General features: G+C 42.3%; 1 protein-coding gene across 4 annotated transcripts in view; it reads left to right on the forward strand.

Annotated features, from left to right (window-relative positions):
* The window catches only part of Ift88 (intraflagellar transport 88), a 98,236-nt gene that overhangs the window by 53,039 nt on the left and 31,511 nt on the right, over positions 1-13,686 (forward strand). For all 4 annotated transcript variants that reach the window (XM_075949252.1, XM_075949254.1, XM_075949253.1 and 1 more), the window contains exons 19-22: positions 1,465-1,615; positions 2,005-2,120; positions 6,142-6,194; positions 7,446-7,511. In XM_075949252.1, the coding sequence (XP_075805367.1) occupies positions 1,465-1,615; positions 2,005-2,120; positions 6,142-6,194; positions 7,446-7,511 (386 nt within the window). The remainder of the gene's footprint in view (positions 1-1,464; positions 1,616-2,004; positions 2,121-6,141; positions 6,195-7,445; positions 7,512-13,686) is intronic.

Here is a 13,686-nt window from a genome sequence, read left to right on the forward strand (position 1 = left end):
ATTGGAAAAGCACTGTGATTTCTCTCACTTTGATGAGCTTTGGCCACGCCATTCGGAAGAGCTCATGTTTAGGTAGGTTTTAATATACTGTTACCTTGATATATTTCATGTAAATATGTTTAGAGAAAGGTGGGGTATATTATTAAACTAAGTACTATTCATTCTACTTTGGATAAAGTATACTATAATTTTTTCATAAAGTTTTAGAGCAGATAGTATTCTAGTTATTCCTTTTGTTTATTTTTTGTGTGTTGTGTTTCAAGCAGTGCTTAAGATGGAACATAGGCCCTTGCTTTTGCTGGCTAAATGCTCTACCACTGAGCTACACCCTACGAAGTATAATTTGTCCTTTTTTTCCTGAAACTAAGCATCATGATTCTGCTCTTGCCTAGTTAGTGACTGGGCAGTAGTTAGGTGATGCTTTGAGACTCTTTGAATGAATCTTATGTTTTTTTCTTGTGGTGTCACATTTGCTTTGCCATGTTCAAAACAAGGACCAAGCTGAGTGTGAGTACCTATAACCCTAGCTGCCAGGAAGCTGAGGCAGGAGGATCTGGAGAGCAAGGCCTGCTTGGCAACACTTTAGCTCACCTCATCTCCAAAACAACAACAAAAACCTGACACAAACAAAACTGGAAACCGCAGGAGACTTCTTGCTAAATAAAAAGAACCGTGTGTTGGGATGTGTTCATTTCATTCATCATCAGATATAAATAAGTAATAGTCAATAAATGTTGATACAAACAAAATGCTTGTGCATTTGCAGAGGACTTACTAGGTATTAAAGGAAACTCCAGAGAGAAGATGGCCTGACCTTAGGGTTATACTATAATTAGGAAAAACACACAGGAAAAATACAGGAAGACAATTTCTTTACTGTGCTGAGCTTAAGAGAGCTGGGGTCATTGAGCAAACATTCCGGCATTCCTGGGCGGTGCTTCAAGTGATTCTGCTAGACATTTGATCCTGGTTCCATTTCCAGCTCTACAAAAACATTGTAATAATCTAAAATTTTGTGAAAAAAATTTAAACCTACATCTAGAATGGATAGTACTTAAAGTTATTACAGGTGTACCTATCCTTTTCTTAAACATATTTACATGAAATATACCAAGGTAACAATATATGAAAAATCTACCTAAACTTTTACTCTTCCCCAACGTTGTAGTCAAAGTTCATCAAAATGAGAGAGTCCCAGTGCTCTCCAGTGCCGTGAGGGGCATTACAACACAGACACACACACGTCTGCTTTTCTGAGTGCAGGAGAAACAACTGAAGAAAGCCATAGAGGAGCAGACTAGAAAGAGAGCAAGGGTGTTGCTGGGCAGCACTGCCTGCCTCCCGCCTCCTGCAGAGATGTAGGGTTAACAATGCAGACAGCACGGTCCTGAGGCCTAGAACCATTTTCACTATCACGTTCCAATCTCACTTATCGGTGCCTGAATCTTAACTGATATTACCAAGATACGAGCTAATGGAAGATCCCAACCAAGCGATTGAGTGGCTGATGCAGCTGATCAGCGTTGTTCCGACTGATTCCCAAGCTCTGTCTAAACTGGGCGAGCTGTACGACAGTGAAGGGGACAAGTCCCAGGCCTTCCAGTATTATTATGAGGTGGGTGTGCGGCTCGCTTCCTTCCAGTTTCTCACGGATCCTAACTTTTCAGAAAAGCGTATTAGTTTAGAACTAATAATTATTTGTTAAAATTCAACTTTCTTAAACTATAGTTTTGATTATATTAATTAAAATGAAAAATACTAACTCATTTTCCTTAAGCCATGATTTGCATCTTCTGATTTTTTTAAATATTAATATGGCTCAGATGTATAACTGAAAACTGTCAAGCATACCTATGTTTTCTAAGTATTGTATACTTTTAGAACTTGTCGAGTTCTTTTGCTAGTTCATGCTTTTATAAATAGGTCCACTACTAGGAAAAGCAATCAGGAGTAGTTTCCGTGTTGCTGCTGATGTCACATTGTCGCCCTCTGGGTGTTCTCTAGTCATACAGGTATTTCCCTTCTAATATTGAGGTCATTGAGTGGCTTGGAGCCTATTACATCGATACCCAGTTCTGTGAAAAAGCTATTCAGTACTTTGAAAGAGCATCTCTTATACAGTAAGTAGCTGTTTAGATTTTATATTTAGTTAATGTCTTGCATTGAGGCTATTTTTAATTCCTAAAAATTAAGTATCTGAGAAGTGTAATAAATTCATGAACATCTTTTAATGAGTTTTTATTTTCCTGTATTTTTTCATTTTAGTTTATCTCTATTGTGACAGATATATTTGCCTTTGCATAAAAATTTTAAATACCTTTTATAGTGTACTTTGTTTTCCTTACCCAAACCTCAGCGAACAAGCAGTATTTTATTCACAGATCAGAAGGTGACTCTCTCAGTCTTAGGACAGGTTTGTTGCTAGAAGAGCCTTAACAGGAGGAAGTTGTGTTGGTTTCAGTTTACGATTGCCATACATTGAACATTACTCTTTGTTTCTTTTTCAATCTCAGCCTCCTCCTGGCTTCCGTTCTGAACATGGCCTTTCTGGAATGTCTAGTTGCTCATTCTATTTCCTTTCTTGCTGATTCCTCAACTCCATTTTCTCTTGTTTTGCTGGCCTGTCTGCTTTCCCAGAGTTTTGTCTTGGGTTAATTCAGCCATTTATTCCACCAGGAACAGCTGTCCAGATAAGTTATGTGACCTAGTAAACAATGCCATGTATATCTGTGTCACATCAGCGTCTCCTCGTTCCTCTCCGTGCTTCATGCTTCAGTTTCCCTGAAAATGGATGTCTTTCATGTAAAGTCCCTTTCCACATCTTTCCCTACTTTTCTCTGCATTTACCTTCATTTGCTTCTGGTCTTATGTTTTGTTTTTTTTTTAAGTGACAGAGGCATTCAGTATACATTAATTACATTTCCTCTATATTTTTGATCATGTAGTTTCTGTACTGTACACTGTAATTTCCTTTCTGATATGCTAAATCATTTTTAAAATACATTTTTATTTTGCCAGGCGTGGTGACACACGCCTTTAATCCCAGCACTCAGGAGGCAGAAGCAGGTGGATTTCTGAGTTTGAGGCCAGATTGGTCTACAAAGCAAGTTTCAGGACAGTCAAGGCTACACAGAGAAACCCTGTCTCAAAAAAACAAAAAATTATTTAAAAAATTGTTTTCAACTGATACATAATAATTGTAACTATATGTACTAAGTATTTATTGTTGTATAAAATCTGCCTCTTCCGTAAGAACATAAGCTCTTAAGGAGTGGGAATGTTCATTCCTCTGTCATATTATGGCGACTGGGCAAATGGTTTAATTCAGTTTCACTGCTTCTTGTGATGCTCGTGCTAGAACCCTCCAGTCGTGACACTTGTGTTTTGTGTCTTTGTGATGGAGTGGTTCTTACTGGTCTAAGCCTACACTTCTGTTTTCTATTTTCTGTTTGACAAACTAGATATTTACAGGGCAGGAAAATGAAGTTTGAAACCAACCGATGGCGCACACCAGTAATCCGGTTACTCTGTGGCTGAGGTGGGAGGATTGAGAGTTCAAGGACAGCCTGGGTTACAAATCAGTCCTCCATCTCAAAAACAACAACCACAAAAAGTTGAACCCTTAGTTCATCCTGTATGCAAAACTAAATTTAAAACAGATTAAAGACCCAAATAAATGTAAGACTAAAAACTATAAAAACTCACAAGAAAGGGCTGCAGAGATAGCTCAAGCAGTTAAGAGCATTGGCTGTTCTTCCAGAGGATATGGGTTCAATTCCCCACACCCACATGGCAGCTCACAGCTGTCTGTACCTCCTCTTCCAGGGATCCTATACCCTCACAGAGACATACACACAGGCAAAACACAAATGTACATAAAATTAAAAAAGAAAAACACTCATAAAAACTCTTAGTGGAAATTGTTCATGCCATTGAATGTGACAAAACCTCTTAGAAATGCCATCAAAACACAGAAATAGGCAATATTAGACTTCACCAAATTTTCAATCTTCTGCTTAACAAGTAAGAGTACAAAAGCAACCCACAGAGTAGGTCATTACCCAAAATATATAAAGAGCTCCGACAACTCAACAGTAGCAAAAATGAGCAAAGGTTGAGGACATTTTTCCCCAAAGACAGTGTATACACCGCTGATAAACATATACAAAGATGCTTAGCAGCACCCAGCATTGGGCAGCAGGAGTCACACCCATGCACACATGGCAGCATAATTGGACTTAGTGAGTCATCTAAAAAGAAGATAGGAATGGGACGCGTTGGGAGGTGCCCTGGGAAAGTTGGAGGGGCGAATTAGGAATGGGTCTGATCTTATTTATTGTATACATGTATGAAGTCCTCAAAGAATAAAAAGAATGGGTTGGGAGAACAAGGTCTTACTCTGTTGCCCTGGCGGTCCTGAAACAGTCCTGGCACTGGCTCTTCTGCCTCTGCCTCCTGAGTGCTGGGATTAAAGGTGTGCACCCCACTGCCTGGCTAGAACCCTGGGTGTAACAAGTGGGTGGAGAGGGTGACAGGCTTCAAAGAGGAAAGTAATACAATTAACTGCATATTTTATTTAGATTGCAGTGGGATATGTGTGTGGGCAGTGGGCTTAAAATTAATAACTTGCACATCGCAGTATTGAAATTGAAGCCCGTATGTGTTCACACAGACTGGTAGGCTCGCCATCAGACTAGCTTGGCGTTGGAAGGCCTTCTGGAAGCCCCTGGGGAAGCACAAGGGAGATTTGGAGAGCAGGGAATCTTAAACACTTCTCTAGACTGCTCCTGATTCAGATAGGGGGTCTTAAACACTTCTCTAGACTGTTCCTGATTCAGATAAGGGGTCTTAAACACTTCTCTAGACTGCTCCTGATTCAGATAGGGGGTCTTAAACACTTCTCTAGACTGCTCCTGATTCGGATAAGGGGTCTTAAACACTTCTCTAGACTGCTCCTGATTCGGATAAGGGGTCTTAAACACTTCTCTAGACTGCTCCTGATTCAGATAGGGGAATCTTTTTTTTTTCCACTTTTCAATTCCATTTACTCTTTTCTTATAATTCTTATTTCATAGAAGAAACTTAGTATTAATAATTAGAAATCAGTTGCTTTTAATTTAATTTTTTTTCTTTTCTTTTTTTTTATTGATAAAAGGAGAATAAAGAAAAGAAAGAAAAAAAAACAAATTTCCACCTCCTCCCAGCCTCCCATTTCCCTCCCCCTCCTCCCATTCTTCTCCCCCTCCTCCCACCCCTCTCCCCTTCCCCCCACTTTTTTCCCCCTCCCTCTCCAGTCCAAAGAGCAGTCAGGGTTCCCTGCCCTGTGGTAAGTCCTAGGTCCTCCCCACTCCGTCCATATCTAGGAAGGTGAACATCCAAACTGGCTAGGCTCCCACCAAGCCAGCACATTGCGTTGGATCAAAACCGCATGCCATTGTCCTTGGCGTCTCATCAGCCCTTATTGTTCGTCATGTTCAGAGAGTCCAGTTTTATCCCATGCTTTTTTTGGTAACAGTCCAGCTGGCCTTGGTGAGCTCCCAGTAGATCAGCTCTACTGTCTCAGTGGGTGGGTGCACCCCTCGTGGTCCCGACTTCTTTGCTCATGTTCTCCCTCCTTCTGCTCCTCCTTGGGACCTTGGGAGCTCTATCCAGATAGGGGAATCTTAAACACTTCTCTAGACTGCTCCTGATTCAGATAGGGGGGTCTCCCATAGTAGCCCAGCCCAGCCTAGAACTCACTGTATAGCCAAAGTTGGCTTCAGAATCACAGCAATCCTCCTGCCTCAGCCTTCTGTGAGTGTTGAGAACACAAGCGTGTGCCTGCATGCCTGTCTTGGGTGTAAAGTCAGTCTCTAGAGGTCCTGGTTGTGATTATTACTTTAGAAAAGAATGTGATTTTTGTTAAAGGTGAAAGGGACATAGAGTTCTCTTTCCCTCTCTTTGGATTAAAGCCTGGCTGTTCTAACACAAGATCAAGAATTTTTTGTTCTAAATGTGTGAGCCTGTATGCTGTTAATAAAGACTAAATAAACAAAAGGTCTGAAGTACTCAAAGGAATTAGAGGTAGAAAGCTTAATGAATCTGTTTCACCATCTCATTATTTTTTCATCTCTAATTTCCACTAATTTCTTTCTTTTCTAGACCCACACAAGTGAAATGGCAGCTGATGGTAGCTAGCTGTTTCAGAAGAAGTGGTAAGCGTTTTGACTTTATTCATTTCTTATTTAGTTTCTGTCTTTTCTTTTAGGTAGTTATGCATATAAATGTGTTCCAGTTGAATGTTTACTAAACATTAACTTTCTGAATAACCACACATAATTTATTATACATATTATGTGAAAAACATAGTAATTACTACATACAGGAAAGGTCATGCTTACAAAGTGGGGGTGTTTTGTTTTTATTTAAGGCAAGGGCCATGGATTGGCACTGGGTTTGAATTTAATAGCAAACACTCTACCACTAAGTACACCATAGCCTGCAGGCTATTCCAGGAACTCTCCTAAAAACGAGTTCTTTCTCAAAATTAACGTGAAATCATTACATGTTAACCACAAAATATTCTTTTTATATTAGTTTCTATTTCCATTTCCTGCCCGAGTGATTAATTCAGACCTGGGACAGCGAGAACTGTGTGTTATTTACAACAGACGTCATTAGGTGCAGAGGTTTGTGCTTCTGTCCAAAGACGAGGCCTGTAGCTTAAATGCCAGAGAGTCAACTAGGAGGTCAGAGTTACGTTCATAAACCTCACACAGACCATAGAACGCCAGGAAAAGATAATCCTGACCCCGAAGGAAGCACAGACTGAGGTTGTCTGTGTGGTTACCTGATAGCTGTCAGCATCTTCAAAGTGGCCAGGACATCCATCACAGACTTAGTTTGGTCCTGCACTGGAGGGCTCACTCTTTAGCACGACCATGGCTCCGGTCAGATGACAGTTTGACTGAGATGCGCATTCCTTTGCATGGGACCACTGAGCCACACCCACTCAGAGTGGACCCGTCAGCTAGTCACTGCATTGGTTCTGTTGAGAAGCGAATACTAAATCTCAACCATTTCCTTCCACTCTGACCCTTTTTCAGTTTTGTTTATTCATATATTTTGGGGGTTTTGTTTTGTTTTTTGAAACCCAGTCTTATTGTGTAGCCCTGGCTGTCCTGAAACTCACTGTGTGATCAGGCTGGCCTCTACATGACAGAAGTCCCCTTCCTCTGCTTCCTGAGTGCCGAGGTTACAGGCATGAAACAGCACACCTGCGTTGTATATCTATTTCTCCCAGAAATGACTCAAGAATTGTGCAAACATGAAAAGTAAGCTCTCATCTAAACCATTATGGTATACCAATGCTTTGGATTAGAATCAACATTTTAATTAAATTTAGTAATATTTTTATAACTTTATATAGCTAACTATTATTACATTTTTTCTCTATTTACTTACAGGTAACTACCAAAAGGCCTTAGATACTTACAAAGAGATTCACAGGAAATTTCCAGAGAATGTTGAATGTAAGTGACCTTGTATTTTGTAACTTTGAAGGCAAAGATACCACACTCTGTGTTCTAATAGGTAGTTAAATTTGCTGTAGTAACAGTATTCATAAATGAAGCCTCATTTGTGGTACATATCTTTAAAGTTTTTATACAGTCAGAAAATTTGACTCCTTAAGTGCGCATTTTTATAGAACTTAGTTGTTGATAGGTTTAAGTATAACACCACATTCTGTTTATTTTAAGCAAATCTGCATCTCAGTCCTTTATTAAAAAGTTTAAGGACAAATCTTGGGGGAAGCAGCTGTAGCACTGTTGGTAGAATGATGCTTGCCTGGCATGAACATAGTCCTGCTTTGACCGTCTCGCCAACTCAAAGCAGCCATGCTCTGAGTGCCGGGTGGTGAAGGCGGGAGGGCTAGAGGTCAGAGTTCAGGTCAGCCTCGGTCACCTGAGTTTATATAGACACCGGTGCTTTATAGGGAAGGCGTTTGTAGGATTTTTATTGGAGTATGTATATAATGTGTGGTAGGCACACGTACGCCATAGTGTGCCTCTGTAGGCCAGAGGGCAACTTTGTGGAATGGGGTCTCTGGCCCACATTTACGTGGGGTTTGAGGATTGAACTTAAGTTACAAGATCTGCATGGAAACCACCTTTAGAGGATGAGCCATCTTGCCAACCCAGGAGAAGCACTTTTTAACTTTTTTTTTAATGGTTTTGTTTTGTTTTGTTTCAAGATAGGGTTTGTCTGTGTAGCCCTGGCTGTCCTGGGACTCACTCTGTAGACGAGGCTCTCCTGGGACTCACTCTGTAGACCAGGCTATCCTGGGACTCACTCTGTAGACCAGGCTGTCCTGGGACTCACTCTGTAGACCAGGCTGGCCGCAGACTCAGAGATCTGCCTGCACCTGCCTCCCGAGTCCTGGGATTAAAGACGTGTACCACTGGCATGGGCGGAGGCGAGATTTCACCCCACTGACGCCTGAGGCAGGTGGGAGCGCTGTCCCCATCACTCCTCCGGTGTGGTCAGGGGAGAGAGATAAGTGTGAGAGAACCACCCTGAGGATGTGACAGCGGAGACTGGCCCCTCGTAGCTGCAAGGGCTGAACTAGCCATGGCACCCTGGTGGTGAAGACGGGAGAGGTGTGGGTTGACCAACCCTGCAACTACCCAGGCTCAAAACCAGGGTTCAGTGTTGGCCCACCCCAACATCCAGCCCATCTGTGATCTGCTGGAGCACAGGCTGGGGCAGGGAGCAGTCCTTCCAGCCCAGGCCTCAGAATCTCTGAGACAGGGCAGCAACAGGATGTCCGGGAAGAGTCCCAGTGAGGGCCCGGTGTCAGTGGTGCAGCAGAGACAGGCCTCGAACCAAACCAGTGATTCTTTGTGATGAACGCCTGCGTGTAAAGATGTAGGGATAAAGGGTTTACTGTGACTCACTGTGTCACACTGCAGCTTCCATGTGGAGATTTTCCCCTTCTTCCTCGTTTCTTTCTTTCTTTTTTTCCGTTTTTTTTTTGTTTTTTGTTTTTTTTTTTTTTTGGTTTTTCGAGACAGGGTTTCTCTGTGGCTTTGGAGCCTGTCCTGGAACTAGCTCTGTAGACCAGGCTGGTCTCGAACTCACAGAGATCCGCCTGCCTCTGCCTCCCGAGTGCTGGGATTAAAGGCGTGCGCCACCACCGCCCAGCCTTTTTTTCCGTTTTTATCTTAAATTTTGTTTTGTTTTGTTGGAGAAGGGTGTTTCAGAGGGAACAGGAGATGAGTGGGATTGGGATGCATGATGTAAAAGACACAAAGACCAGCTTGTCTTTAAGAGTCTTTTAATGTATGTGTGTATACCTGTGTGAATTCATATGCACCACATGTGTGCAGGGAACCAAAGAGGCTGGAGGGTGTCAGGTCCTTTGCAACTGGAGTTGCAAGTAGTTGGGAGCTGCCTGATGTAGGTGCTAGGAACCAAACCCAGTTCCTCTGCAAGAGCAGTAAGTCCTGTGGGCAGTCCCGTGAAAAGCATTTTTAACTACCCACTTTAGTGTTCGATGTTTTCAGGTTGGGAAAAAAGGTACTTTTACTATTTTTGAAAACAAAGCATGAATAATCTTGCTGGTGATTTTTTTTTAGTGGCACTTAAATGTATTTGTGTGTGTGTGTGTGGTCACTGTGCACATAGGTACACGCATGTGCTACAGGTCAGTATCCGGAGTCTTCCTCAATTGCTCTCTACCTCATTTCTTGGGAGGGTCTCTTACTGTCCTGGAGCTTGCCAGTCTGGCTAGACTGGTTTACCAGTGAGCCCCAGAGACCCACCTGTCCCCGTCTTCCAGCACTGGAACTCTGTGCCACCGTGCTTGGTGTTCCGTTGTGTGTTCCGGGGACCCAAACTCAGATCCTCATGTTTGCACAGCGAGCGCTTTACTGGCTGTTCGTCTCTCCCACCCCTAGTTTTAAAATGCTATCCTGACATGTTACTTGCTTGTGAGTTGTGAAATGAGCTTTGCAGAAGCGTCCATGTACCGCCTCTCTTGTCACTGTGCCCGGTCCTGTGCAGGATTACTGTAAAATCTGGGCTAAGGAAAGAGAAAAAAGCCATCTTCATTGCTGCATCTCACCACTAATTGTCAGTTTTGTCCTGAGTTGCATTTAGTCAAAGAGGAAAGTCAGCTGGGTGCCGGTGGCTCACACCTTTGATCCCAGCACAGAGGCAAACAGATCTCAAGGCCAGCCTCTTCTACTTAGAGTAGCGAGTTCCAGGACAGCCAGGGCTGCACAGAGAAAATCCTGTCTCGAAAAACCAAAAAGAAAAGAGGAAAGTCATAGTCAATTTAGAATTTTTACCATCTTTGTTAGGAAACAAAAAGCAATTCCTTGAGAAGAAAACTCTTCATTCATGGTGTGGATAGTCATTGAGAGGCGTGGGCGGTGCTGAGATCAGCGCTGCAGCGAAGAGAACATCTTTGAAAAGTCTTTTTCATCTTGTTCTCTACAATAATAAATACAGGCAGCACATTACAGTAAACACATCTCTCCTGAGCTCGGGTTTCTGATGATGCAGCCTGATCCAAGGAGCAGGTGGAGTCTCTGCCTGGCTCTTGAAAGAGCAGCACTGCCAAGGACTGAGAAGAGGTTCAGGATCAAGAAGTAGGTTCCTCACCTGATAGCCACAGGAGCAGTCACCAGGGAGGAAAGGGCCTACAGGGCCATCATTGTACAACTCTTAAAATGTACAGAATTGTAGTTTGCAGTTGGCTCAAGCATCTATTTTCCCTGTTCCTTTTCAAAAAGAAACTTTCTGTGTGGTTTTTAGTCTCAGTCACTTTAGAGACCATTCGGGAACAAGAAGTCCAGGGACAGTATTTGAAAGTGGAAGCTGCCTGCCTGCCACCTGGTTCTTCTTGAAGGGATCCCCTGCAGGTGTCAGACAGGGAAGCGAACCTCAAGAAAGACGAGAATGGAAACCTCATCAACCTGGATCAGAGACTTCTGGGCATCCAATGCCAGGCTGTTCACTGTCAGCATATTTATTTATTTATTTATTTATTTATTTATTTATTTATTTATTTATTTATTTATTTATTTATTTGGTTTTTCAAGACAGGGTTTCTCTGTGGCTTTGGAGCCTGTCCTGGAACTAGCTCTTGTAGACCAGGCTGATCTCCAACTCACAGAGATCCGCCTGCCTCTGCCTCCCGAGTGCTGGGATTAAAGGCGTGCGCCACCACCGCCAGGCTTGTCAGCATATTTAAAACATAGTTCAATTTGGGGGAAGGTTTCCGAGCAACAATCCGTCTAATTCCAGGTGCACAGTAAAGCTCAAGTGTGACTATATAGTGTTCTAGGGAAAGAAGAGTTAGGATAATCATTCTGGGGAATTTGGGTGAGGTCTGTCTCTAAGCAAAAGGTGGGTAAGGTTTGCCACACCCACTTTCTTTCTCCACAGATAGCAAAAAGGTTACCAGCTTATTAACAAAATCCACTCCCAGCCTTCTGGGCAAGACATCAGGATCATTGAGAAGAGAACCCAGTGTATTTAACATTCCTAGTTTCCCTAGAGACCAGCAGGTTTGTAAGCAGCGTCCTCAGCCTTCACCTACTAATGGCTCTCCCGCCCCGTTTGTTGAAACTTGAAGTCTCCAGGCTTGGCAAAATGCCCCTTCCAGATGAGAATCTCTGGAGCAGCCACAATGCCTTGGTGCCAGGCCAGCAAGGCCACATTGTTTCCCTTTACAGAGGTTTTAAGAGTTACCCTAAAAGTTAAATGAATGACTGTGTACACTGTAAGGAATATCTAAGATGATTTTGGCCTGTATAATCCTCAAAACAAGTGTAATCAATTGACGGCCATAGCTGGAGCCTTAGTAGGGAAATCTGCGGAATGTTATCTGAAACAGAATCATTTTCTGGTGAACCCATCAAGATTCTGAGGGAACTGTATGCATGTGGTGCAGACATATGTGCAGGCAAAACATCCATACACACAAAATGGAGCTCTTTAAATTTAAAAATTGGCCTATTTTACAGCCTTACAGATGATATCCTGCATTTCAGAGGACAACTACCTAAACTGGTTGGGGTTTGTTTGTCTAAGCAGGGTCTCATGTAGCCCATGCTAGGCAAGAACTTACTATGTAACTCAGGTTAGCCTTGGAAATAGTCATTTTATTTTCTATAAATCACCTCTAAGGTGCTCTTCTGTGGGAAGGGGGAAGGGAGCAACAATGGTATATTATTCCCAAAGCATAGACTACCTTTTAATTGTGGATTACTGAGATAAGTGTGTACACAGAAGACTTACCTAGTAATTGTGACATTGCAAATTATTTTAAACCTGCTGCTTTCAGTGTCTTACTGATCAGAAATTGGCTATTTTTGTACACACTCTTATGAAGACTATATTCCAGACACTATTCAACACTGATGTAGCATAGACCACTGAGGGTCCACTGAGAGACCCTCTCTCAAATATAAGGTGGAGAGCAATTAAGGAAGACACCTAGCACCCACATTAATGCATGTACACCATACACACATGAATGTTTACACATGCATGCATCACACCTGGCACCCACATAAATACACATATACCCAAACACACATGAACAGGTACACATGCATATATCACATCTGGTACCTACATAAATACACATGTACCCATATACAAATGAACATGTACACATGCATATATCACATTTGGTACCCACATAAATACACATATACCCAAACACACATGAACATGTACACATGCGTATATCACATCTGGTACCCACATAAATACACATACACACATGAACATGTACACATGCATATATCACATCTGGTACCCACATAAATACACATACACACATGAACATGTACACATGCATATATCACATCTGGTACCCACATAAATACACATACACACATGAACATGTACACATGCATATATCACATCTGGTACCCACATAAATACACATGCACACATGAACATGTACACATGCATATATCACATCTGGTACCCACATAAATACATATACACCCATACACATGAGCATGTACACATGCATTCATCATATCTGGTACCATATAAATACACATACACTCATACACACATGAACATGTACACATGCATACATCACATGCACATACTCAAACAAGATATTTAATAGTTAAAATGAGTAATTGTGAAAGTAGGTGAAAGAGAAGTGTAACTTAAGTATTTATGTAGAGGAAACGTAGGAGAAAGAGTTGGGGTGGTGATGTCAGCGTGGGGCAGGTGTTCTTGGGTCTTGTGATGTGGCTGAACCATCCAAGCTCCTCTAACAAAGTCACCATGAGATGTAGAGACAACTGTGGTAAACACTGAGGAGAAATGTGCATTTGGAGTGAGAAACTAGCTTTAAATTATTAAGATGTAGCCTGACTGAGGTTGATAAATGGGTGCGACATCCCAGGAGAGATTATAAATTAACAGTCCAAGAGTGGACCTGCAGAACCAACATTCAAGTGGAGTAGAGGACGCGGAGGGGGTTGAGAAAGGAGGTCTGGGGAGCAGACAAGAACAGCGCCCCCAAAGCCAAGGGAGATGGACTTCAGGAAGACAGTATGACTTGTGGCACTTGGGGTTGGGACCGTCACTCGGTGGCGATGCTTGCATGATACTCAGATGCTCCGGATTTCATATGCAGCATTGAGAAAAAAATCATAGAAGTTACCA

This window comes from Microtus pennsylvanicus, chromosome 15 (assembly GCF_037038515.1).
Source record: "Microtus pennsylvanicus isolate mMicPen1 chromosome 15, mMicPen1.hap1, whole genome shotgun sequence".
Taxonomy (NCBI): Eukaryota; Metazoa; Chordata; class Mammalia; order Rodentia; family Cricetidae; genus Microtus; species Microtus pennsylvanicus.